Source organism: Setaria italica, chromosome V (assembly GCF_000263155.2).
Source record: "Setaria italica strain Yugu1 chromosome V, Setaria_italica_v2.0, whole genome shotgun sequence".
NCBI lineage: Eukaryota > Viridiplantae > Streptophyta > Magnoliopsida > Poales > Poaceae > Setaria > Setaria italica.
In genome coordinates this window covers 42,420,283-42,443,933 of record NC_028454.1, presented here as the reverse complement: position 1 = coordinate 42,443,933, position 23,651 = coordinate 42,420,283, and the positions used below count along the sequence as shown (strand labels likewise).

Here is a 23,651-nt window from a genome sequence, read left to right as displayed (position 1 = left end):
ATCATACTGGGACCTAGCAGACTGTATAATGCAGACAGGCAGGTGCATCCGCGCATGGTTCATATTCACAGGTTTTACATATATAAAACATTGTAGTTTGTCCCAGAGTCTCAGGGCATCAAGTAAATTATGTTACAGGGGGGGCGACCAAACAGAAGAAATTCTGCGGCCAAAATTGCATACATCCCACTGAATCCTTCCGTTCCGCAATAACCCAGTTATCGTATGCGTAGAGCGTCCATCCGGAGTTCTCCGCTTGCATGGACCTCCTTGACCCTCCTATCGTATTCATCTTCCTCTTCCTCGTTCTCCTCTGGTCTGCGTTCCTCTTCCTTCTCTTCTTCCTCATCCGAACACTCGGTGCTCGACACGTAACCTGATCTGGATGATTTCAGCATGGTCCTTGCATCTTGGACAATCTTCATGATTTCTTCTGATGTTTGATCTGAATAAGAAGGTACCCTGTTATCTCTCCTGTAGTACATGGCTTGTGCCGTCTCAGTGAGTTCCCGTGGCAGGTTCTTTAGGAACCATGGATGGCTCTTTATTTCCTTCATTGTGATTCTCTGGAAATAGTTGTAAAAAAATATGGCATAAAAATCGACAACATTACAGCAGTCCATGCTATACCACTTGTATTGAGACGTATCATGAGAGTAATGTACATGTTGAGATAATTACCCTCATTGGATTGGCAACAAAGATACGCGCGATAAGTTGCTTGCATTCCGTAGATATGTGGACATAATCTGGTATATCGTATTGCACTTGCATTATTTGCTGCAGGTGAAAAGAGACTGGAATGAGGGTAAAGTGATATGGAGAAAGGGAAATGCTAGCGGACATTGGATGGTATATCTATAGCATTTACTATAGCCTGTCACCTGAATGGTCTTGCGTATATTCTTGGGGTCATCCGGGTCTTCAAATGGGTATGCTCCCACAAGCATGACGTAAAGAGTCACCCCACAGGACCATACATCTGCAAGCTACATGAACAAGTACCACTGCCATCAATGAGGAGAGCTGGATAATACTCTGTTAGACAAATATTAACCAACTCTTTTAGGATAGAGTGAATCACAAGGTTAGGGGTTAGATTTTCAGGATGGAATTAAACGAAGGAAATATAATCTGTTACTTGTGCTTGATACGACTTACTGCAGTTTATGTTTTGTGCTAAACTGACAAAGCTTCAAATTCAGTAATCCTACATGAGTCTGAGGTGAAACTGATGTTTGATTGTTTGGGTGACTTTCATGTGGTGCAATTTTGTTCTGTTGAATTAGAAATAAAAAATATATGTAGACCAGTATCTGGGTTCCTTGTGGGTTGTGATAAATCACATCAGCACAAACCATAAAGACCTTAACCCTAAACACATTACACACAAAACACTAGTCATAAGAAACAAGAGGAAACAGATAGGCACTCAATGGGCATATTATGTTCAAGAAGGAAGTCAGAGAACCATCAAAATGTAAATAGGGTTGACAATCTTGTTAGCGATATGGCATATACATGAAGCCCAATGGTTGGCCAACTAGTTGTGCAGGTATGAACTTCTCTAATAAAATTTTTAATAGGAAGTCAGTGCACCCAAAATTTCTGACATAATGAATCTTCATGTCAAGCCATCAAACTTAACAAAAGATGCAAATGTTTAGAGTATTATTCTTTATTGATTTATACATGAAACCCACGATAGCGCATTTCCTACTACCTCAAAGTTCTTGTGTAGCACTCGGATTGTGTGATGCACATGTTTGTAGTATTGTTCTTTATTGACTTATTAGTTGCACTTCCTGCGTTCTGACAAGTAGGCTCAACAAAAGATACAGGTATTACTCAGTTTCCAGGGGAAAACATGCAAGATGGAAAATAGAACCTGGCTTGCAATGAACCTATCAGAATCTATATATATCAATATCCATGATAATGTTGTAGACAACAAGCTGAATCCGTCCATAACCAGTACAAAGGCTAAGAACCTTTCATACAAACATGGAGAATCTGTAGGATAAGAACCTTTTTTATGGATGGATGATCTGTCATCAAACAGCTCCACTCAACTTTTCTGATGTCAACATCCCTTGGGTACATATTACCTCAACAAACCAAACAGAAGATGTTCCAGCACCTCATGCTGACAATGACTCCTCATCCAAATCAGAAACATTTATCGAATTTCAGATCTTTTGTTGTTTCAGTACTTGGGACTACAGCTAACAATGAAATGCACTGTCAAAGAATAGTTGCAATGTTCATCTAGTAGCCAAACAAGACTGTCCACCAACAGCATGTCAGCAAGACAGCAACAAAGAGGTTTGGCACATGCCCTAGAATTTTACAGCTTATTTTAGTTCATCATCATAAATGACTGATTTGGTTTGGCCAGAGAAGATAGCTGCTTATTACGATTTGACAAATAATCCCGAGGATCGGATATTTCCTAAGATTCTTCCCTGGTTATGCAGAATTCCATAATTTTTGAAGGAGCAACTTTTGTTTCAGAATGATTGATCATTCAACCTGACTTTTCATTACATTGAGAAGGCAAGCATGTAACATCACAATCATGGACAATTGCACCCCCACTATGTGGTTGTGATGGGGAAGTCTGATTACTATCGTTTAATTTATGCACCAAAAAAAGCTGGGTGAATCAGTAATGTTGTGCTAAACACTCCAAATCAGTAATATTGTGATGGTGAAAAGAGACAAGGGGGAGATAAGCTCACCTTTCCATCATACTCGCGACGGGATAGTACCTCAGGTGCAATATACGCTGGTGTTCCCACTGCTGATTTGGGTCTTGAATGCAACACCGATGACTGTTCCAGACACGGCAAAAACACGATTAATGAGAATTTATAGAAATGTCAATAAGTTCAGCATGAAAACATAAACCATGGCTCCAGCAAAAACCTTGGAATAGCCAAAATCACATATCTTGAGCCGTGGAGCTGGGCTACCATCCAAGAGAACATTCTCCAGCTTCAAATCTCGATGGCATATTTGCTGGTTTTTGAAAATTTCACCCTCAGAATAAATTATGGGAAATAATAAAATAGATATGAAGCTCGTACATCAAAGTACAGTTTTCACACTAACAAAAACCAGCGACTCTACTAAAAAAACACACACAAATATACGAAACTTTTGTTCTTAAAATGTAGGATGGGGTTTTAGTTTGTAGACTGAACAAGAAAATCTTTTGTTTGTGTGTTTTGTACCATGTGATGGCAATAGCTCACGCCACAGATCAACTGCTGAAAGAAATATCGGGCCTGCATTAAGCAGAAAAAAAATTGAGCATTACTCTTTCATTAAAAGATTAACATAAGCTCGGGAACAAATTCTGGGACCTCATCCTCACTGAACCGCCCACGATCACAGATTCTATCGAAGAGCTCTCCGCCTGCTGCGAACTCCATCACTATCATAAGATGTGTTGGTGTAAGTATCACCTGCGGAATTTTTACCCAAAACAATTAAAACCATGTGATTCAGAAAAAAAAATGTGAAGAAAATATACTGCTGAAGCTAACAGTGTGGAGGCACAATCTGATTTCTTCATCCATTTAAAACTTCACGACAATTTAAACAGAAAACTTTGCACTTTAAAGTTTTGAACTAGTACCTAAAGCGCATGCATCCCTGACATTAAAATGCATACCTAATTCGTAAGAAATGCAAGGGGAATAGCCAAAAAGGAAAGGGACAAAGGACCGAGGAAAGTAGCAAAAGTTGGCGCCTAATTAAACAGCACCAATCAAAAGATTCCTCCACTACATGCAGTTAAGAGGAATCAACAACGTCTCGAACTAACTACAAAATGTATTTTCAAAAAATCCTTGATCCGCCACCCCCTTTTGGCGCCTCTCCCTAGAACTAAAATAGCACCATACAACCTGTGGTATTTAAAAAAAAGGTGAAGCTTAATTATCGAGAGGGCAATTAAACGTTTCGGTCCACATCGACGAACCTCCTTGAAGCGAATGATGTTGGGGTGGCGCAGCGAGCGGTGGTTGATGATCTCTCTGTACACATTCTCGTCAATCTGCAGAATTCAGATCCCCAAAAGTACAAAACCAACAAAATTAGAGCCCCGTCGCAATCCACCCAGAATTAATCCAACACCAAGCCGAACAAACCGTAACAAAAAGTTAGAAAAGCCAACGAACCCGATGTCCACGCTCGATGCACTTGACGGCGACGAGCTCCCGGGTCTCACGGTTGCGCATCAGCCGCGCCACCCCGAAGTTCCCCGACCCGATGTCCCGCACCGCCTCGTACTTCTCCATACCTACCTTCTCCGCCTCCGCACCCCGCCGCCCGGGTTAGCCGCGGCCGCGTGCCCCGCTCGTCCCCCTCGGCCTGAGCAAGCACGGTCCGGCGGCGCAGCCCGCGGGGGGTCCAAGGCGGCCGTAGCCCGTAGCCTGATCGCACCTGAGAGGAGGGAGGAGCGGGCCGGTACTGCGCAGGCGGCGGCGGCGGCGCGTGTGGGTTTGCGTTGCGTTGCGCTTGCGCGGTTGCGCCTCGTCGGCCGGCGGGTCGGTGTGCGTGTGCGCGAGGCGATCGGGGATTATATAGTGGTGGTGGTGGTGGTGCTGATGGTAGGAGCGCAGCGTGACGGGTAAGCCGCGCCAGCGTGAGAGCGGAAGGGGAGGGGAGGCCGGGAGGGGAATGGAAGGTGCCAAGGGGGACGGGGAGGAGCGGACGTCGGGTGGGCCCCGCGCGCCGGTGTCTGTGTCCCGCGCCGGGCGCGTGGGCCGTCCGGGCCTGGCTGGCTTCGGTTCGCCGTCGAATCCGACGTGTAAAATTCCGTTTCGCTTGAATTGGGGTTCCGGTTCTTTTGATCAGGAAAAACACCTTTCAGAATTCAGACTCGGAGAAAGTCTCTTTACAGCCTTTTCAAAGTGTATGAGTGGGGATTACTCGTAAAAAGTGTATGAGTGAAGTTGCAATCTCCCAATTTTTCTTAAAGTTCTATTTAAGACTTAGAAGGCCGTTTCTTTTATTTGAAATTTATGTAAAAAGGTTTTCGTGGTATTTATAAGCTCCTACATGTCATTAAATTCCTAACGATACCCCATGTGACAACTGGTATCCTACACAAGTTAAGGTAAAGAGTCCAACACGGATCATATACATTGTTGTGCTTACACACGAAAAATTCGGAACTAAGGTCCTGTTTGGCATGGCTCCAGCTCTGGGTGGAGCTGCTCTACTCCAAAACTTCAGGTAGAGTCAGCTCCACTCCAGAACTCCAGAAATAAAATGGGGTGTTTGGCTAGATGGGTACTCTCAGCTCCAAAAAAATCAATTTCAGTGTTAATTGCCATTGTTGCCCCCAATTCAGGCCCCACTCGTCATCCTCTCCCCCTCCTTTCTTCCTCCTTTCTTTTTCCTCTCTCTGTCGTTGCCCACTGGTCACCCAAAGGAAGAGGAGGGGAAGGTACCAGCAGGTGGGTGGTGCTGCCAGCGGCGGGGGTGCGGGCGGCGGGGGTGCGGCCGGCGGCGGGGCTCGGGCGGGCGGCGGTGCGGGCGGCCGGCGGCGGAGCTCCAAGGCCGGAGCGCGGGGGACGGAGGGGCCACGGCGGCCGGCAGCGGGAGCGACGGGCGGCGCTAGCGCGGTGGAGACCGGTGGGGACGAGCGCGTGGAGTCTCGGAGGAAAATAGAACGAACCATTTTTCTATGTAACCAGTGGCGTTGGTGGGTAATTATCCACCAACTCCACGAGGAGGTTCAAAAGAGTGGTTTCTGGAGTAGCAAAAGAGGTGCTCCAAAACTCCACCTCCATTTGCACTACAGCTCCATGAAGTTGGCAACTCCATGGAGTTTTGGAGTTGGGGTGTTTGGCTGAATTTTTTGATGGAGTTGCTGGAGTTTAGGAGTGAAGATGTGCTAAACAGGGCCTAACGTTCAAAAAGAAGAAAGAATTCCGGAGCTAGGTTCGGGTATTTGGCTGTTCATATGGGGAAATATATACGTTACAATGACAAACCATTCAAGCGCTCATGGGTTGGATCATGGATTATTGGATTAGGCTTAGTTTTTCCACTAAAACAAACTTGGATAAGTTTGGCCACGTATTATATCCGTCACGGGGTGCTTTAGCAATCTTGTCAACTAATAAACTATAAGCGCAATTATTGCCTTGTGATTTTGAATACGCCGTTATGCTCAAAAATAGTTTTCATTTCGATACATGCATCATGCCATGATTCATGAACCAAAATAAAGCTTTTCAAGTTCAACCCGACTGAGAGCTTTACAGGCGACGAATTGGAGAAGACGGCGGCGCCATCCTGCTCAGTGCTCACAAGTTGCAGTCACGAAGCTAAGGATGAGCGAAGAAGAAATAATAAAAGGATGGATGTATGATCACCCTTTGTGCGAATGAATTAAATAGATTGTAGACAGCTAAATAGACGGCTCATTATACAAGCTATTTTTAGCTGTACATGGCAAATCAAATAGACAGCAGATGTCTAAAATGTTATACGTGGGGTCCACTACTGGTCTACCGCTGCGGCCACGTACAGCCTCTCCCTTTCCCATATGTTCCCGTCCCCGGAAAACATGGGCGCCGGACAAATCATGCATGGAGCCGGCCGACGCTCGCTGTCCGGCGCCATGTGAGCGCGCGTGCGTGTACCCCCGCCATGATCACCCGGTAGCTAAAGGTAATTAGGCGGCGCGCGGCGGCTTTGTTTCCCGTACTGTCTCCTGGCTGATTAAGCAGGAGTAGATGATGGCGAGCCGGCCGGCACTATTCATGTCCGGGCGCCAAATGCCGTGGCCGCCACACCACACCACACCACCAAACCGTGGCCTCGTGTAATCAAGGCCTAGTCACACGCACGACACGACCGCACGAGCCAAGTGTCGCGGCGCGCGTAGCCCGTGTTACATCGCGTATGGGCCGGTACGCCGCGCAACACTGCACGTATCCTTTGCCGTCGCCGCAGTTAATTCCCCCAGCCTCCGTGACAGTTCAGGCCGGGCCGGGTGCGGGGGACGTGGGGAGCGCGAGGACGCGAGGGAGACGTACATGTGTAGTGCTCGGGCGCGCGCCAAGAAGGGCGGGGAGCCGGTGACCTGCCGACTCCGGGGAGTTGATGTGTGCAGCTACGTTACCTGCGCGTCATGGTGGCAAGGGCGTACGTGACCGTCTGGACATCTCCTCCTCCCTGCCGAGGCTTCACGAGTCATGCGTCATGCGTGCTCTCGATCGATCGGCTGGGCTCTACTCTGTACTGCGCATGGCGACGCTGCTGCGTGCTGGAACGCTACTCGAGTTCGCCGATCGCATTTAGTCCGGAGATCGAGATGCATCAGGGTGGGGTGTGATGTGGAGTTGGCTTTGTGTTTGCTTGCATGGAGGGGGTGCGTGCGTGGGCGGCGAGGTGTGGCTAGCGATTGGAGAAGAAGATTTTTGCGAGTGTCAATTAGGGTGGTCATGCTATCAGCTCGTCATGTCTATCTAATAAGTTGTCAACCAACGCATCCGGCTGCAACAGCAGACGTCTCTGCTACAACTTTCAGTACAATTGAACATCGAATACCACTTGCAATTTAAAAATAGATAATTGTTTCAGCGGCCGGGCAGTGGCTGAAAATCCAGGTCCACCCCCGAACGCAACCTAGCTAGCAGAGAGGTCCGTGGGGGAATTGAAGAATGAAGAGATGAACTCCCACTGTGCTGTGTATACGGAGTACATGCTATCGCTTAGGCTGGCGTCCCAGCAGTACGTACGAGCCAGGGGACACAGGCATGGGAGAAAAAAAAAAACTAAACGCGTGTAGTCGGCCCGGCCGGGGGACGAGAGCTACGGGCAGCATGGGCACGGGTGTACGTGCCCATCAGAGTTCAGAAGCGTGGCATGTTTGGTCATGTGCTCGCCTCGCAGTTTATTGCCCGCAGCATCCTATGATCACGACACAACGAAAAAAAACTAATGCCGGTGTACGTTTTGCTGTCGATCCATGAAGAGGACGGCAAGATGCCAAAGATATCAAAGTAACATTGTCAAAATAAAAAAAAAACATTACTACGCACCTGGAGTAGTTAGTAGCAGATGTCATCATGGTTTGAACGTTGAATCTTGAAACACCAAATATGCAGGCACAAGTGGAGAGGAGTTAGTAAAATCAAAACAGCATCTGCCTTTATTTTTCTTCTTCTTATAACTGTTTATTACTCCTATATTGTTAAAAAAATGGAAGTTCTTAGCGATGAAGGTACTAGCTCCAGGCCGCCATGTGTGGCCCGCGCGACGCAAGCGACAGGAGAGAAAGAGCCAGCAGCTAGCCTGCGACCAACCTGCTGCCGACGTGGCGCGGGTCGCGACGGAACACGAACGCATGTCTGGATCCGTGAGGTTAACACATTGCCCTCTTGCCCCGGTCACGTCCGTAGCGATCTATTCTAGCGGATGAGCGGCCAAGGCACTGGAATAATCCAAGATGCAGAGCCCGGCGGCAGAGCGTGTCCCCGTACGTGCTGAAACAGCATGCTGGCACCGTACCCGTTGGCACCTGCTGCACCTGCTGGGACGATGCTGCCATTGATCGCTGATGGAGAGCGAGATTAACGCAGCACCAGCATACTCAACGAGGAGTCATTCGTAGTGTCAAGCTAATCGTTGTGACATTGGAGTGACACACCCACATGTAATAGGTACAAACCCGTAGTCAGTATTCGGCGGAGCCAGCGGTACACGCACAGGTTGCTGACGCGCACCAATCCATCGTCGTCATTATTTTTTGTCTAAGACTGAAACTTTTGCGTCCAGATCAAACTTTATTCAGTTCAGCTGGTCGTCGGAATAGAAATTGGCTACGCCGTCACATATTATAGTGCAGTCGCGTATTCTCTCCGGCCTGGAAAGGGCGAAAGGCTACTCACAGACGCACGCGTCGGCGTAAAGCAGATTGCCAAGATTCACTCATGATCCGAAGGGCCAGCGGCACCTTTGGCGATTTTCCTGTCGAATCACGGGCTGATTAGTACTGCGCTTACCTTAACTAGTCGAGGGAGGGGTACGAGCAAAGGGCTTGATTGTTTCGGTGCATGCGCCATTGCTGCGGCCATGTGATTTGCCGGGTCCCCGCGGCTCAAACAACTCACGTATCCACAGTACGATCACGATGGCACAACGGTCGTCGTTTCTTCCGTCTTTCTTCGTTTGGTTTCTACAGGTTCAGAAGATTTTAATTTCGCTGCAATTTTATTTGGTGCCTCTAAACCGTGCGCGGTGCCATTTTCGACAGCTCGGGGAATCGTGGACAAAGGAAAGGAGAGGAAAGAACCAATCCCATTTGCACGTAGGTTATCTCGTGGCTAGCTAATTAGAGCAAGAGTTTGGATTCAGTGATTGACAGTCTACCGGAGAATGCTCAGTGGTAGATTTGTAGGTGGGGGAGATCATAAGATCAAGAACTCGAACGGTAACACAGGGACGCAAGGTTTAAACAAGTTTAGACCTTCGGAGAGTAATACCCTGCGTTCTATGTTCTGGTGGATTGTATTACCGGTATGGGATGCGAAGAGTCGATGTGAGTTATCCTTGAGGGGCGCCTCTGACCGTCTTATATAGGCTGACGACATAGGGTCACAATCGGATAGGATCTGATCGTAGTCGGATGTTACCTGGAAAACGATCTGAGTCGGTTTACAACAAATATCCCGTCATATCCAGACAAAATCTGTTCGTCCAGCTTCTGGACTTATGCTCCACGTATCTTCATGCCTTAGCCCGCGCGACGTAGTCGGGCAGGTCCACCAGAGCCAACCAGTATTCTTGTCAGTGGGACCGTGGGTACCTATCCCTCAAGTCCCTTAACCAAAAAAGGAAGGCACCCTGATAGCTCATCCCCTGCGTGTGGCGTGCGATCTATGCAAACCACCATCTACTACCACCATACTCCAACTCTCCTGAAAGAAAACCCCTTTTGAATTTGGTGGCCCGTCGAAGGCCAGGTAGCTAGCGAACCAATAACAGCGAAGCAAACAATTTCGGTGGTTTGATCATACGCGTAGTTTTCCAAATCCCGCATGTACTTATTGATAATCTGGGCTTTAAAAGGCTCATCAATCATCAATCCTCGATCAGGATTTGATTCTATCCGAGAGACTGAGACTGCAGCTCTCCGAGTCTTTCTCCACCGTCTTTGGTTGAACCAATAAACAATCGCAGGAGAGCATGTAAGTGGGGGCATCTTTTGAGATCAGCCCATGCATGGCATGATTCAACAGGGGGGCTCCTTTTGGTTTGACAAGCTGGCTGATCTAGGCTCCATAGAACCCCACTTTGAGCTGGAGCTGGGTTCTCATTTCTCAAGAGTCAAGAGGACTTCTTGTAAGGGTACATGATTTGCAGCACTAGCTGCAAGGTGTCACTGACGTGTGGAGCCGGTGAAAGGACCTATTGTGCGTTCCGTAGGTGCGTGGTCTTGGCGATGAACTTAGGGCGCACGCGTACGTGCCGTGGCAGACTGGTAATGGCATCGGCCGTGTCGATGGCTGGTACAGGAAAATGGAGCTGGATGTATGGTGATTGTTGTCCCATCCTTGGTGCCTGGTGGTTAGCTGAAATAATATTCCTTGGGCTTAAAGGTATGCAATTAAACAACAGGCCCAGGGCCCGTCTGAGTATACCGTTCTCAAAAAGAAAAGAACTGACCCCATTACTTTGGGCTTAAATAGACCCGGGCTTTTCGGGTGCAAGTAGATAGGCCCATTTACATCTGAACTTGGTTGTTCGGCCTTGCCGGCCGCGATTATGGATGCCAGGCATTGGCAAAACTGGAGAACAGAGCATAGAGAAATGCAGCTCAGTACCGAACGTCAAAATCTGATTTGTGCCGTTGCTATTGTTACGTTCAATGCGTCCGTGTTGGCCTGAAGCTGGTACACAGGTCTCTTCGGTTTCATTCTTTGAAACGGAACTAAACAACATCTTACTCTAAGAGAACACTGACAGTCTGGCAGCCATTGGATATTAGCTAAGCTCTTGTTTTTACAATACAACCCAACGCAACACCCTACCTTCAAAGGCCTCACGCGTAATACACAACAAAGCACGCACACGCACAGAGACGCACTGATCGATCAATCACAAACAAAACCATGCGCATGATTTACTCTTTTTCGTCGTCGCCGATGATGAACTTGCCGGTTCCGGGGTTGATGGCGGCGATGAAGAAGAAGAGGACGTTGAAGAGCACGAGCGGCTCGATCTCGTTGATGGGCACGCCCGTCTCGATGTTGAGCTGCGCCAGCGCGCCCTTCCCCGTGATGATCTCGCCGATGATGGAGAAGGCCACGCCCAGCTGCGCCAGCCGCCCCACGAACAGCTCGTTCGACTTGGTGAACCCAAACAGCGGCCCTGCATCATTGCACAGAATATTCGTCAGATCTAGCTAGCGGCGCTGGGTGAAGTGCATGGATGATGCAGTATGTATTGCGATGGATTTTTTACCTCCCTCGCTGAGGCCGAGGGCGCCGCGGAAGCCCTTGCCGGGTTGGATGACGGCCTTGTCGAGTCCGGTGACGTCGTCGACGAAGGTACCACGGTCTCCGAGAGCACCAATGGCGCCGAGGAGGGTGAAGAGGATGAAGAAGAGGAGGAGGGGCTCCGCCTCGTAGATGGGAATGCCCGTCTCCAGGTTCAGCTGGGCGAGGATGCCCTTCCCGGTGATGGCCTCTCCGAGCAGCGACGCCTGGCATGTTCGAGAACAGTGTAAATAAAATCGTCGTTTTATTTGTGGAGAATATATTTGAAAATGTATTTATTTTATTCTGGGAATTGCTAATAATTAGTGGTACATGTGTTGTTTCGGGTTCAAATTACCGTAATTTTTAATTTTTGGACCGCTAGAAATTATTTTCCTTTTCACATTATTTCTCATCCTCTTTTAATTTGTTGCCGACTGAACTTTCACATATGGAAGCTGCTAACTCCAGACAGACGTGTGACGATATCCTGAGTGCGAATTGTATGGCTGTGCTTTTTCGCGGAAGGACGAAGTTTCTTTTGCGAGCTAAATTATAATATTTTTCCCTGCTGGTTGACCAGTGTGAAAGGTACGTTAAAAAAAAAGACTTCTTTTTACTCCTTCGTAAGCGTGTGCATGAATTGCCCAGGCACTCCAGTACGTCCATGTGCAAAAACATGGGCGAGATGAGTTTCTGCTAAGTACTCACGGCAAAGCCAAGCATGGCGACACGGCCGACGAACAGCTCGTTCTCCTTGGTGAAACCGATCCCGCCGGACGTGCCGAAGATACCGTCCTCAACCTTCGGCTTGGGCGCAGCAACCTGTAGAAACACCATCATGGACATGACAATCACCACCATGCAGAACAGAAGAAGAAAATAAAACTAGGAGCATGCATGCGTGCGTGCCTAATGATATTATTAGCAGCACAGCACGGACCTTCTTGGCCGGCGCGGCCTTGGCGGCCTTGGACTTGCCGAACAGTGCCAGGGTCTTCACGGAGACGGACTTGGAGTGCCTGTTCACCGACGGCAGCGCGAGCCGCGGGTACGCCGCCGCCGGCCGGGCGGCCTGCAGCGACGGCAGCGCGCGGCCGCCGCTGACGCTCGTCGACATGAGCATGGACTGCGCCATCTGTCTGTGCCGCGCCGCGCGCGCCTCCTCACAAACAACACAAGGCACTCAAAGCGCTGAGGGTCGGAGCTGTGTGCTCGCAGGACGCAGGTGCTGCGCGGCTGCTGCGTGGTCGTGGTGGCTAATGCTGGCTGTCTGGCTCCGAGGCTGCGTGGCCAGTTCTTTATGAACGAGATCACGAGCGGGGGGGCGGGGCGGCGTGAAGCTGGCGTGGCGCGAACTGGCGGTGGCGATTGGTGAGCGGCGGGGCGGAGGATAGGGTGCGGGGTGGGCTGCCAGGACGCCACGTCTCCGCGAATCCAATCTATGGCTGCGGCGCCGCCCGAGGGCAGGGCCAAGCAGCTGGTCTGCTGGTGCGGCTCCTGCGGTCTCCGACCGCACGTACGGTGGGAGAGGCATGGGACGTGTGGAACGAACTGATGGCGCCGGTTGGTACGATACACGCGTCACGGAGAAAAGGGAAAGTGCTCTCTGGTCTCTGCCTCTCAGGCCGTGAGGCCGCATGTGCTGAGTTGCGCGAGGACTACACTGTACCGGCTTTTAGTGACTGAGAGCTACGGTCTGTGTACTCGAGTGTGGAGCGGCTAGCCTCTCGTTTGTGCTGAGTCGAAAAAATCGATCTTGCTTTGTATTTCCAACTTCAACTACAAAAGCACCACCCGTGTTGTGTGGTGTGGAACTGTGGAGCCGTAGGTGCATGACTGTACCTCACACCAGAGTTCAAATCTCGCGCGAGTAACCAAGTGCACTCCTGCATCTCATAATTGCAAGCCTGACAGAAGTGCACGTTCACCAGACCTAACTAATGGCTACTCATCGAGAAACGAACGCATAGAAGAGTTTCAGCCCAACAAAACTGGAGAAACACAAACAAGACGGAAAGACGGTCGCGAGTGATCCCCAATCAGTACATACCATATACGTGCATCTGGCAGGATATTCACCCCAGAGCCACCCTTTACCTCTGCATTGTTCTCCCAAAGTTCAAATAATCTCGCAATGCATCCGGCCATTTCGAGAACAGCAAACTATTGCAAGGGATCCGCCGGATATCCCTGTGTTCCATTCTGGCGAGCCCAAATGGATCCAGACCAACAAAACATGGGTTCCATTATACGCTGACTGCCTCTTGTAACGAAATAACTATCACTATCAAGGGACCACGCGCAACAAATGGTTCCATAGTGTAGTGGTTAGCACTCCAGACTTTGAATCTGGCGACCTGGGTTCGAATCCCGGTGGGACCTTTATTTTTTCGTTTTTGTCTTTTGCTCAGAATTAGCAAGATAACAACACAATTAAGAAGAGGAACCAGCTCACCATATTCAAATCCATACAGCTAAATGAGGTAACAAGAAACTTCACCGTAGTAGAACAGCGCCAATGCATCATCAGCACAAGCACAAGATTTACTCCACTGTGAAAAATGATAAGGTTTAAAGATAAAAAAGAGTGTCTCGTAGCCTTCTGGGGCTATTTTACAAGTTGTCAAAGGCATTTTAGTAATTTAGATGAGGTTTTGGGATGAAAAAGTTGGATACCATTTTCTTCTTTCTACTTGCAATCTGTATAATGCTGCAAGCATGTCCCGATCAGCATTGTCCTAATAAATAATAATAGTATGTCTATGTGGTAATGCACATACTACCAACGAACACTTTCTGGTAGCGAAGCATAAAGATGTATACATACGCAAACGGTTTACTCTCCAGCGCCAAGACTTAAACATACCTCTCTGTCTTTACACGAACAGAACTATAACCTTCTAAAATTTAGAGTACATCAGGGAAGGTGCATTCAATCTTGATGTCTCTGCTGATTTCTTTCTCGTGCATACGCTTTAAATAGATCGAGGCCTAAAAATATGTTGAGCAGATTCATTCCTGCCATACCAAGAAGAGCTAGCGGAAGCTCAATGCCCTTACCAAACTTGTGGGCATCAGCGATGAGTTTGTATGTAATCAAGATATGGCACACCACCCTTGCAGTCACAAAGGTCGTCCAGTTGAGTACCCATTCCAGCTTCACCACTTTCCGATTGGAATCACGAAATCCAGCCATCCGCCTCACTTTCCTTATATGCAAAAATATGGAGTGCAGCTGCAATCATAAACTTTTGTCAGTTTGTCTGCTCTGTGAATATAACTTCAGATAAGCGACTGCAGCTAAAGCAAACCTCCTGATAGAAAAATTATTAAGCAAAGGCATAAACAGTTCACACAGTGGAGACTGAGATTAATTTATTTATCTCTGGAGATCTTTATAGACATAATGAACATAATAATTTTCTCTTCTAGCAAGATGGAGAATAAGCTTGTATGATAATTGAACTAACAAAATATCCATTGCAAAAATGAAAAAAAAAACCCTCTAAGATCATGTGCAACCATACATGCAATCAAGTCTATCACAGTACACCGTGCCCCAGATAAAATGAAGATGCAAGTGCAAACAACAATGGTTGAAAGCCCAACCGGGCAGGGAAAATAATTATAGCTTTTCAAGGTCATACTGAATGGACCAACCACCTTATTTCTACATTGCATGGCAAATCTAGAAAACATATATTTGCATATTACTCAAATTTGCAGGTTCATAGCAAGAAAACTGGGGCTAATGCATATGACCTGATGACCATCTACTGACAAAGGATATACTTGCGACAAAGATGTCAATATGGAGGCTTAAAAACAGCTTAGGGCCAATGACTCATAAAATCTATGACAAGCATTCTCTTGCGAAAGCACTATGCATTTATTCTTCGATGACAAGTGAGTAAAAAAAGTCAATGCTTGCAAAAAAGGTGGCACGATAAAGAATAAATGTATTTCAAGCATGAAAAATAACACAAATTTTCAACAAAATTTAAATGCCTCCAAAGAATAAAAAGAGATAGATGTACCTCGCACACAAGAGAGAGAATTAGGTAGTTGATTGTGACATTCCTATACAGAGCTAGTGTAAAGCAAATGAGCAGGATCAGGTGATGCATGAGAATTCCAGGAATCCATCCACTGTATAGACGGTAACGGAGCATATCCAATTGGTCATATGCAAAGTAGCCACAAGAAAAGCAGAGAGCAGAGTATGCTCCAATCCAACTGCCACCAAATAGTTCTTCATGCTCAAACATGTTCTCGAGGCCCTTATTACGCCATTGATTGACAAGAACAAAGATAACTGCACATGCAATGGCATCAAGTCAAAACAAGCTTATAAGATTTAAAAACATGATGTAATTGATGGTGCTTCCAATTTTGTATAACATCTTTACAAGTTACAGGTCATAATCATATGCTAAGAAATTTTACTTGTAAGTGTCAATCTGTTACAGACTTAGTTTCACAACAATCCCCCAAAACATTGTTACCGGTGGCTTTGCACATTACTTCTTTGCTTTGCCAGCCCTGAATTTAAGAGTACACTGTACATAAAGAGAATGCGATAGAGCTTAAATGAGCATACATTTGATTAGTACTAAAGGGGACAAGCAGTTTTGTGTCACAAAAACAAAATGCACTTTTTTTTAACAAACTTGGCAGCATTTGCCTACAATGGCAGTACATGGCGCATTTTAAGCCACAATATGCCTTTGAAACCATAACAGGCCACTACTGACGAATCCTGCACGAATATGCCATGAATAGGGCATTCGAGCAATCTCGCACAATTCCAACCAAGCAAATCTGACACCAACACAAATGACATTACCACCATGGAAGCAACAACCCGCAGAACTAACTGTACTTAAATCTACGCTGGCCCTGGTTCCCCTACAAGGAACAGGCATTAAGCATCGCCTCCATCGTATAGTGTCAATCCACTGTGCGCTCATCTTTCCTCAACTCATCTAATGCTGGAACCTAATTAATCGTAATATCGTATGGTTTCTTGCAGTCGACGCATAGCCGAGTAGCAAAAGGTAGGCACCGGAGGGTGGGGGTTGGGGGAGGCAAGGGAGAGAATCTATACCGGAGGCGGAGGTGAGGGAGGAGTGGAGGAGGGATACGGCGGTGTTGACGAAGAGCGGGTCGCGGGAGACCGAGGCGCGGACCGCGGCGTTGGCAGCCTGGAAGAAGGCGAAGCCGGCGGCCACGGGCGCCAGCTCACGTCGCCCCCGCACGCCGATCTCGAACCCCACAGACACCGCCCACAGCACTAGCGTCGCCGCGAAGAACGCGCTCGTGTCGCCGCCGCCCGCGGCCCCTCCGGCGCGGTGGGGCGGCATCGGGTTCGTCGTCGACTCGTCGTGGCGAACGATGAGCCGCACCCCGCACCGCTCGCTCGGCTCTTCCCCGACCCCTCCCACTGGGCCCGCACGCTATCAAGCCAATGGGCCGTAGAAACTAGTAGAAAGTAATTTCAGCCCAATTAGCGGGTGCCTGAGTTAATATGACAAGTGGGACCCTGCTTAAACAATTACGAGAAGCCTTCGAATTTTGAAAGGGATTTGAGGGGAAAATAGATTTGGGGGATTAAAATCTTGGTACCATCTCGCTCGTTGGTCAGTCGCCGTCTGTTCGATCTCTACCATCCCCACCAGCAGCACCGGCCGGCCGCCGCGGTGAGCGGAGAGAAGCAGCCATGGCGTCCAAGCAGATGGAGGAGATCCAGCGGAAGCTGTCCCTGCTCGCCTACCCGCGGGCCAACGCCCCCGCTCAATCTCTCCTCTTCGCCGGCGTCGAGCGCTACCGCCTCCTCGAGTGGCTCTTCTTCCGGTAGGCGCCCACTCACCCGCGCCGCATTTCCTGTGCGCCTTTCCTATTCGGGGGTCGAAATCTCTCTGCTAGATTTGGTCTGCGATTTTTGAATTTCGTTTCGGAACTGAGGGTTGGCTCATTTGATGTGCGTTCCGGAGGCTCCTAGGCGACAGATCGCCGTTCACGCAGCAGAACTGGCAGGGGGATAGCCTGGACCGCGACGAGGAGAACAACAGAATACAGCGTAAGTTTTTGGCTTCATAGGCTAAAATGCTTTCCATTCCTGGGATCGTGCGTGGTGCTGACTGCTGACGGTGGCTTGGGGTTGTGCAGACCTGGCGGAGATAGCTAACTTCCTGGGCATCACACCTTCTGTGGACACCGAAGCGATTCAGGTGAGAGAAATGGCTGACCCTATTAGTGTTATGTGTTACATTTGCTGGATTTATGCTGTTATTGTTATGCAAATATGTCTAGTATGTCACTATTGCAAACTGAGATGCATGTTGTGTCATCTTTCGTGGGTTCATAATTGTCGTCATTGCAGGGTAGAGGCAGCTATGAGGAGCGCGTGGAACTGCTCCGTCTCATTGTCGATCTAGTGGAAGCTAGTTGCTATGCTGACAATCCAGAATGGAGGTTGAGTTTACACACAACTATTTGTATCCAAAATGAAATGTACCTACTATGATGATTGATAATTGTACAGGATATACTATACATAAATCATGGGCAGTTTTTGGTATTTTTTTCTAACATTGTGATTTGATGCCAAATGGAATCTTTTACACAGAAACTTATTGTGTTAATTTGCATGTGAGGGCACTTAACATGAAGTACATAACAAATTTCACTATTGTAGTGTTGATGAGCAATTGGCAAAGGATGTGCAACTCGTAGATTCAATTGCTGAGAAGCAAGCCCAGATTTTTTCAGAGGAGTGCAAGCTTTTCCCTGCAGATGTTCAAATACAATCAATTTACCCTTTGTAAGTGTTCCCAATTTATGTTCTTGCCACATGTATCATTTAGGTGCTTTAGATTCCAAACATACTCAGAATTGCTCCACTAGTCTGTATCTTTATTGCCACCCTGTGGCCCCCACATAACAAAATTGTTAAAACCACCTCATGTATTCTATATCTTAGTTGAATTATTTTGCAGGCCGGACATAGCAGAACTAGAGTTGAAGCTCTCTGAGTATACCAAAAAGATGTCAAATTTGCAACAGATGGTTCAGGAGTTAGCATCAAAGGTACAACAAGATATAAGATGGTAGTGGTACAAAAGTTTTCAGTTCAGTGCCACTTGTCCCAACAAACTTTGGTTTGTGTTGAGCGGAATCTGAGATAAATTTATCTGCAATAGCTGCACAGTTTTCTTAGCACTTCTGAAGCTTTAAATCTCACAGGGCTTGTGTGCTAATTATCACTGCCAGAGCCAGTCAACCTTGACGTACTATGATGTTCTAGGATGGCAGACAATGTCTTATAATCTTGTCTTGTTCATGCTCTATACATCTCAACCTGCATATTACATATTTTTGGATAATTCCACATTTTATGTATCCTTCAAAGCATACAACCATTTAGCTTAACTTTGTTAATAAATAAACTTCGGGATACACTATGATCTGAAATTTGTGTGTTTCTTTTGTAACCTTACCCCAACTTTCTTGGGCAATTTTTTTTTGTTGTACTCGTATATTTCTTACTAGTCCTTAGCATGCTATTCCAAGCTAACAGTGTAGTTACTTGTGATTAGTATGATTACAATCCCAATGAAGACTATGCCGAAACAGAGTTGAAGTTGAGGGAACATTTGCAATCATTTTTGGAAACGGTTAAATCCTTCAATACAATATATACGAAGGTGAATATCTTATGCAGCAGTCCTACTTTCCCATAACTTTTGTATATATTCCAGATAGATATTCTTAGCATATGTTTTCTTTTAGCGATTATTATTTTTATGTGATGTATCGTTAGTTGATAAAGGTGAATTATCATCGTAGGAAATTCATCCTTGGACCCATATGATGGAGGTGCCACAACTGCATGGCTTTGGCCCAGCCGCTAATCGCCTGTTGGAGGCATATAACACCCTTTTAAAGGTAATTTTGGAACATTTGGTTCATTTGTTGGCCATTTTGTTGCTTATTTCTTTTTTATTACTATTGCTGACCTAGTGATCTGCACAATGTGATATTGTTAATCCAAGGGATAAAAATAGTTTGACCAACAGAAATAAAAGAGGGTGCATTTCTGCTGGAAAATGAGAAACATAAACTACTGCTTCTGTGCAGTTACTGAGCATTGAGCACTCTTCTTAATTGATAATCTTCTCTCTGAAATGTCTTGAATATGGTTGCATGACCTTATGTATGAGAGTACCGCGCCTCTACAGTTAGCAGGAATCTTCACTTCTCAGGCCATTTCATTTCATGCTCTTTCTGACTAGATACTACACTCTGTTCTTTCTTGGCTACTTGTTGCTAACCTACAAAACATGCTTTGACCTGGGTGCTTATTTGTGATTTTCCAGTTCCTAGGAAATTTGAGGAGCCTGCGAGATTCATATACTGCAATGGCTGCTGGGTCACTGTCAGCGTCCAATGAGCCTTCATCAGTCACCAAAATCATTTCAGACTGTGAATCTGCACTGACATTCTTGAATCACAGCCTTTCCATCCTTTCAACTTCCGTGGCACGGGAGCAAGGGGAAACACTCTGATTTTACAGCACTGGTATATCAGGATACAGTTTCAGGGAACCTATCTAAGCCTGTAGTGATTCATTTGCTTTTAGTTTCAGCTGAGGCGTGCAGTAAAGATTTAGTGCCATTTGTTGGTGTGCTTTTGTGACTGTAGTTTGTAACTCAAAGAGATTGAAAGAACTTACTAAACATCATATCTGAGTTCTTTTCGAGGATTAACTGGACTTGTATATGTATGCCCTTTTATCCTTGAAAAGCTTTCTCTTATTGATCAGATCTTCTGAATTTTAAATGACATCTTCAGATACTTATACTTCTAGTGAAATTCTTTTTGTTGCGGAACACTCAGGAACACAATATAGCAGTTGTTCAAGGATGCCCGTGTGGCTCACAGGCTCAGCCAATACAATACGGCGTTACATCTCACGCCTACCAAGCTCTTTACGGCTTGCACTTCTGTGCTATGGGGTGTTTGGCTTGGGCGGGTTAAAGTTTAGTCATGTCACAGATACTATTAGGAGTATTAAATATAGTCTAATTATAAAACTAATTACACAAATGGAGTCTAATTCGTGAGACGAATCTATTAAGCCTAATTAGTCTATGATTTGACAATGTGGTGCTACAGTACCATTGCTAATGATGGATTAATTAGTCTTAATAGACTCGTCTCGTGAATTAGCCTAGGAATTCTGCAATTAGTTTTATAATTAGTTCATTTTAGTCCTCCTAATTAGCATCCGAGCATCTGATGTGACAGGACTAAACTTTATGGTATCCAAACACCCCCTATGTTTATTCTTACGCTTGAGAGCTAGCCTCCCCAGTTATTACGGGCGAGAGGGACACCCAAGACGGTCGCACGGCTTTTCCGCGGACATCGCAGCAGGGCTTATGTAACGACCCTTGGACCCGGCGGCTCCCGTCTTGGCTCCAGCCTTCGTCGGAGCCGGACGATGCTTGTCATCGCTCGGCAAAGCAGCATGGTTCATCATGTAAACACCCTTCGATCCCGCGGCCGCCGTCGTGGCGCCGGCCTCCGTTGGAGCCCGGCAACTGTTGGGACACCTGCAGGATACAATTCGCCAACTCGGTGAGTGAGTGTGCAGGATAGCGAGAACGCAACGGTTTAGCTTCTGAGGGATCTTTCGCGCTTACTTCCCCGTGAAGGACGAACAACCCGGAGGGGTCCGGCCGTGGCCGGCGCCGTTCCCGCCACGGCGCCACTGATGAGTGATGACGCGGGCGTACGAAATGTACCTGCTCTTGGGCATCCTCGCGGCGGCCTCGCAGGCGCATGCGCCGAAGCAGAGCGCGAGCAGGAGGGCGAGGGGCAGAGCGCGAACGGTCGCCATGGGTCTCCTCCCTTTCTTCCGGTCTTCAGCGAGTGTCGACAGAGCCGAGAGAGACTGCGAGTGGTTTCGCGTCGGGGTCTCGTCTGATTTATTGCGCGCGGCGGGGTGAAGATGGGTTCAGTCGTTCAGAAATCAGGCTCTTTTTAGGCTATGTTTAGTTTCCAATTTGGGAGTGATAAAATTGGCATTTTGCCATAAATGTGCAACTGTAGCGTTTCGTTTGTATTTGTGAATTATTGTCCAAATATTGACTAATTAGGCTCAAAAGATTCGTCTCGTAAAGTACAACAAAACCGTGCAATTAGTTTTTGATTTCGTCTACATTTAGTACTCCATGTATGTACCGCAAGTTTGATGTGATGGGGAATCTTATTTTTGCATAGTGTCAAAGTTGGGAGTTTGTAGGGAACTAAACATGGCCTTACTTCACTCCCAACTCCTAACTTTAGCACTATGCAAAAAGAAGATTCCCCATCACATCAAACTTGCGGTACATGTATGGAGTACTAAATGTAAACGAAATCAAAAACTAATTGCACAGTTTTGTTGTACTTTGCGAGACAAATCTTTTGAGCCTAATTAGTCAATATTTAGACAATAATTTACAAATACAAACGAAACGCTACAGTGTCGCATTTATGACAAAATACCAATTTTGCCACTCCCAAATTGGTAACTAAACAAGACCCAAGAACTTCGGAGCTTGTACGTGGATGTGTTTGGCGCCTTGGCGGCAGCTCATTGAAAAGTGAAGACGGAAGATTCAGCGGGGCAGAGGGCTCGTGATTGATTTCCCGGCGGGGCTCGTGATGTAGGTTCGGTTGCCGGATTCGTAGGTTCGGCAGGCGGCGACGGCGCGACGCTCAGTGCTACTGTTGGGCTAGTTTGATTCTTTAAGACGCAGCGAGAGAAGAAATGGCCCAGAACAGGCCCAGTTAAATCTAAGGCATATGCTTTGCGTGAGCCTTTGCCGCTGCCCGCCCGTGGGCGGGAAACCAATTATTCGGTCAAGTCAAGTGGTCCTGTGGACCTTCTGGATGCAAACCGCCCTTCTTCAGTCTTCATCATCAGCGGCTTGCAAAATTTCGATTTATATCGGTGTATCAGACATTAAGACTAATGCGTACTTGTTACTATCGTCCACCACTGCGAAAATCAAACCAAAGCTAAAAATTCTTGTATGTGCTCGAAGAATATGTTTTTTCACTTGTGAGGACTAAAATAACACAAGAGATGCACGAGTCAGTAAAAGTGAAAGGGAGCCATGCAAAAGCCTCATTGATTTGTTGAATTCTTTTAGGTAGTGTTTGGTTAGCTCAAATGTAACGTAATCTGATTACTGAAGGTAACAAATCCCATTACATATGTTTGGTTGCGGTGGTTTGTAATCAATTGACACTGTAATCGAATCCCTTACCTAAATAATATCTATACAAGCTTGTTACCCCTCCTCCCCCACCGTAATCAGATATAGCACTCACACAGTAATCTGATTACGTTACCAGAGTGCAACCAAACAAAGAGGGCAATCACCTATTCCACCTCCAAATACACTGTAATCTGATTCCCTTTGCGTTTACATTACCTTAGCACGAACCAAACACTATCTTAGTGTATCACTAGTTGTTGAATTCTTTTTAGCGTACAGGAGCCTGTAATCGAAACAGTGGATAAGGAACAAACGAACCATGATTTACACATGTTCACACTTTCTTAGAAGCGTTCAAAAACTGCTACGGATACTTTAAAATGCTATATGTGTGTAACAGGTCACATAAAAATACATCCTTCCATGTTATCATAAGGCTATATTTGACAATACTACCTCTGCTTTACTCTATATTAAATTCTACGAAGGGTCGTTGAAAAGGTGACTTCTGATTTGATGTCATACCACCCTCTACGGGGCTAGCTATATCATCCCCCTTCATTACGCTTGACTCTAAGAGGAAAGCCATGCCATCCCTCTTTAAGGGTGTGTTTGGTTTGAGGGTCGACGTGGGTTGGGACAGGTCAAACTTAGATGAACCCGTGTTTGGATGAAACTTCATGTGGGTTGGAATGGACCAGGAGGGAATATACCGTGGAGATGCGGGTTCATTGCGTCAGCTCAAAACGAGCGGATGCACTCGACCCACTTCCCTCCCGTCCATCTCCGTCTCAAGTCCGTCCACAGGAGGCATGGAGGCTGCCGGCGCAGGGGGCCTGTGGAGGCCACCAATGCAGGGAGGCCTGCC

General features: G+C 46.9%; 5 protein-coding genes and 1 non-coding gene across 6 annotated transcripts; 2 read left to right on the top strand and 4 right to left on the bottom strand.

The window, feature by feature from the left end:
- Positions 1–22: 22 nt before the first annotated feature.
- On the bottom strand, positions 23–4,650 carry LOC101764618 (serine/threonine-protein kinase SAPK4). The gene is made up of 9 exons (XM_004970666.4): positions 4,188–4,650; positions 3,989–4,063; positions 3,369–3,470; positions 3,237–3,290; positions 2,929–3,021; positions 2,742–2,834; positions 885–989; positions 682–780; positions 23–566 (listed from the first exon to the last, which is right to left on the bottom strand). The coding sequence occupies exons 1-9, from the start codon at positions 4,305–4,307 to the stop codon at positions 219–221; spliced, it is 1,089 nt and encodes a 362-aa protein (XP_004970723.1). The 5' UTR covers positions 4,308–4,650; the 3' UTR covers positions 23–218.
- Positions 4,651–10,920: 6,270 nt separating this feature from the next.
- LOC101764210 (photosystem II 22 kDa protein, chloroplastic) lies at positions 10,921–12,794 on the bottom strand. Its single transcript, XM_004970665.2, has 4 exons — positions 12,451–12,794; positions 12,219–12,332; positions 11,494–11,734; positions 10,921–11,400 (listed from the first exon to the last, which is right to left on the bottom strand). Exons 1-4 carry the CDS (start codon positions 12,643–12,645, stop codon positions 11,153–11,155), a joined length of 798 nt encoding a protein of 265 aa, XP_004970722.1. The 5' UTR covers positions 12,646–12,794; the 3' UTR covers positions 10,921–11,152.
- Positions 12,795–13,820: 1,026 nt separating this feature from the next.
- On the top strand, positions 13,821–13,892 carry TRNAQ-UUG. Its single transcript has one exon. It is a non-coding gene; the product is annotated as a tRNA-Gln (tRNA).
- A 286-nt stretch (positions 13,893–14,178) lies between these two features.
- Positions 14,179–16,965, bottom strand: LOC101763815 (TLC domain-containing protein 2). Its single transcript, XM_004970664.4, has 3 exons — positions 16,618–16,965; positions 15,548–15,825; positions 14,179–14,745 (listed from the first exon to the last, which is right to left on the bottom strand). Exons 1-3 carry the CDS (start codon positions 16,871–16,873, stop codon positions 14,443–14,445), a joined length of 837 nt encoding a protein of 278 aa, XP_004970721.1. The 5' UTR covers positions 16,874–16,965; the 3' UTR covers positions 14,179–14,442.
- A 165-nt stretch (positions 16,966–17,130) lies between these two features.
- On the top strand, positions 17,131–20,344 carry LOC101763407 (AUGMIN subunit 7). The gene is made up of 9 exons (XM_004970663.3): positions 17,131–17,363; positions 17,504–17,589; positions 17,679–17,740; positions 17,893–17,984; positions 18,208–18,333; positions 18,509–18,599; positions 19,109–19,216; positions 19,359–19,457; positions 19,889–20,344. Exons 1-9 carry the CDS (start codon positions 17,230–17,232, stop codon positions 20,075–20,077), a joined length of 987 nt encoding a protein of 328 aa, XP_004970720.1. The 5' UTR covers positions 17,131–17,229; the 3' UTR covers positions 20,078–20,344.
- Positions 20,345–20,829: 485 nt separating this feature from the next.
- LOC111257198 lies at positions 20,830–21,435 on the bottom strand. Its single transcript, XM_022826316.1, has 2 exons — positions 21,218–21,435; positions 20,830–21,127 (listed from the first exon to the last, which is right to left on the bottom strand). Exons 1-2 carry the CDS (start codon positions 21,412–21,414, stop codon positions 20,890–20,892), a joined length of 435 nt encoding a protein of 144 aa, XP_022682051.1. The 5' UTR covers positions 21,415–21,435; the 3' UTR covers positions 20,830–20,889.
- Positions 21,436–23,651: the final 2,216 nt, after the last annotated feature.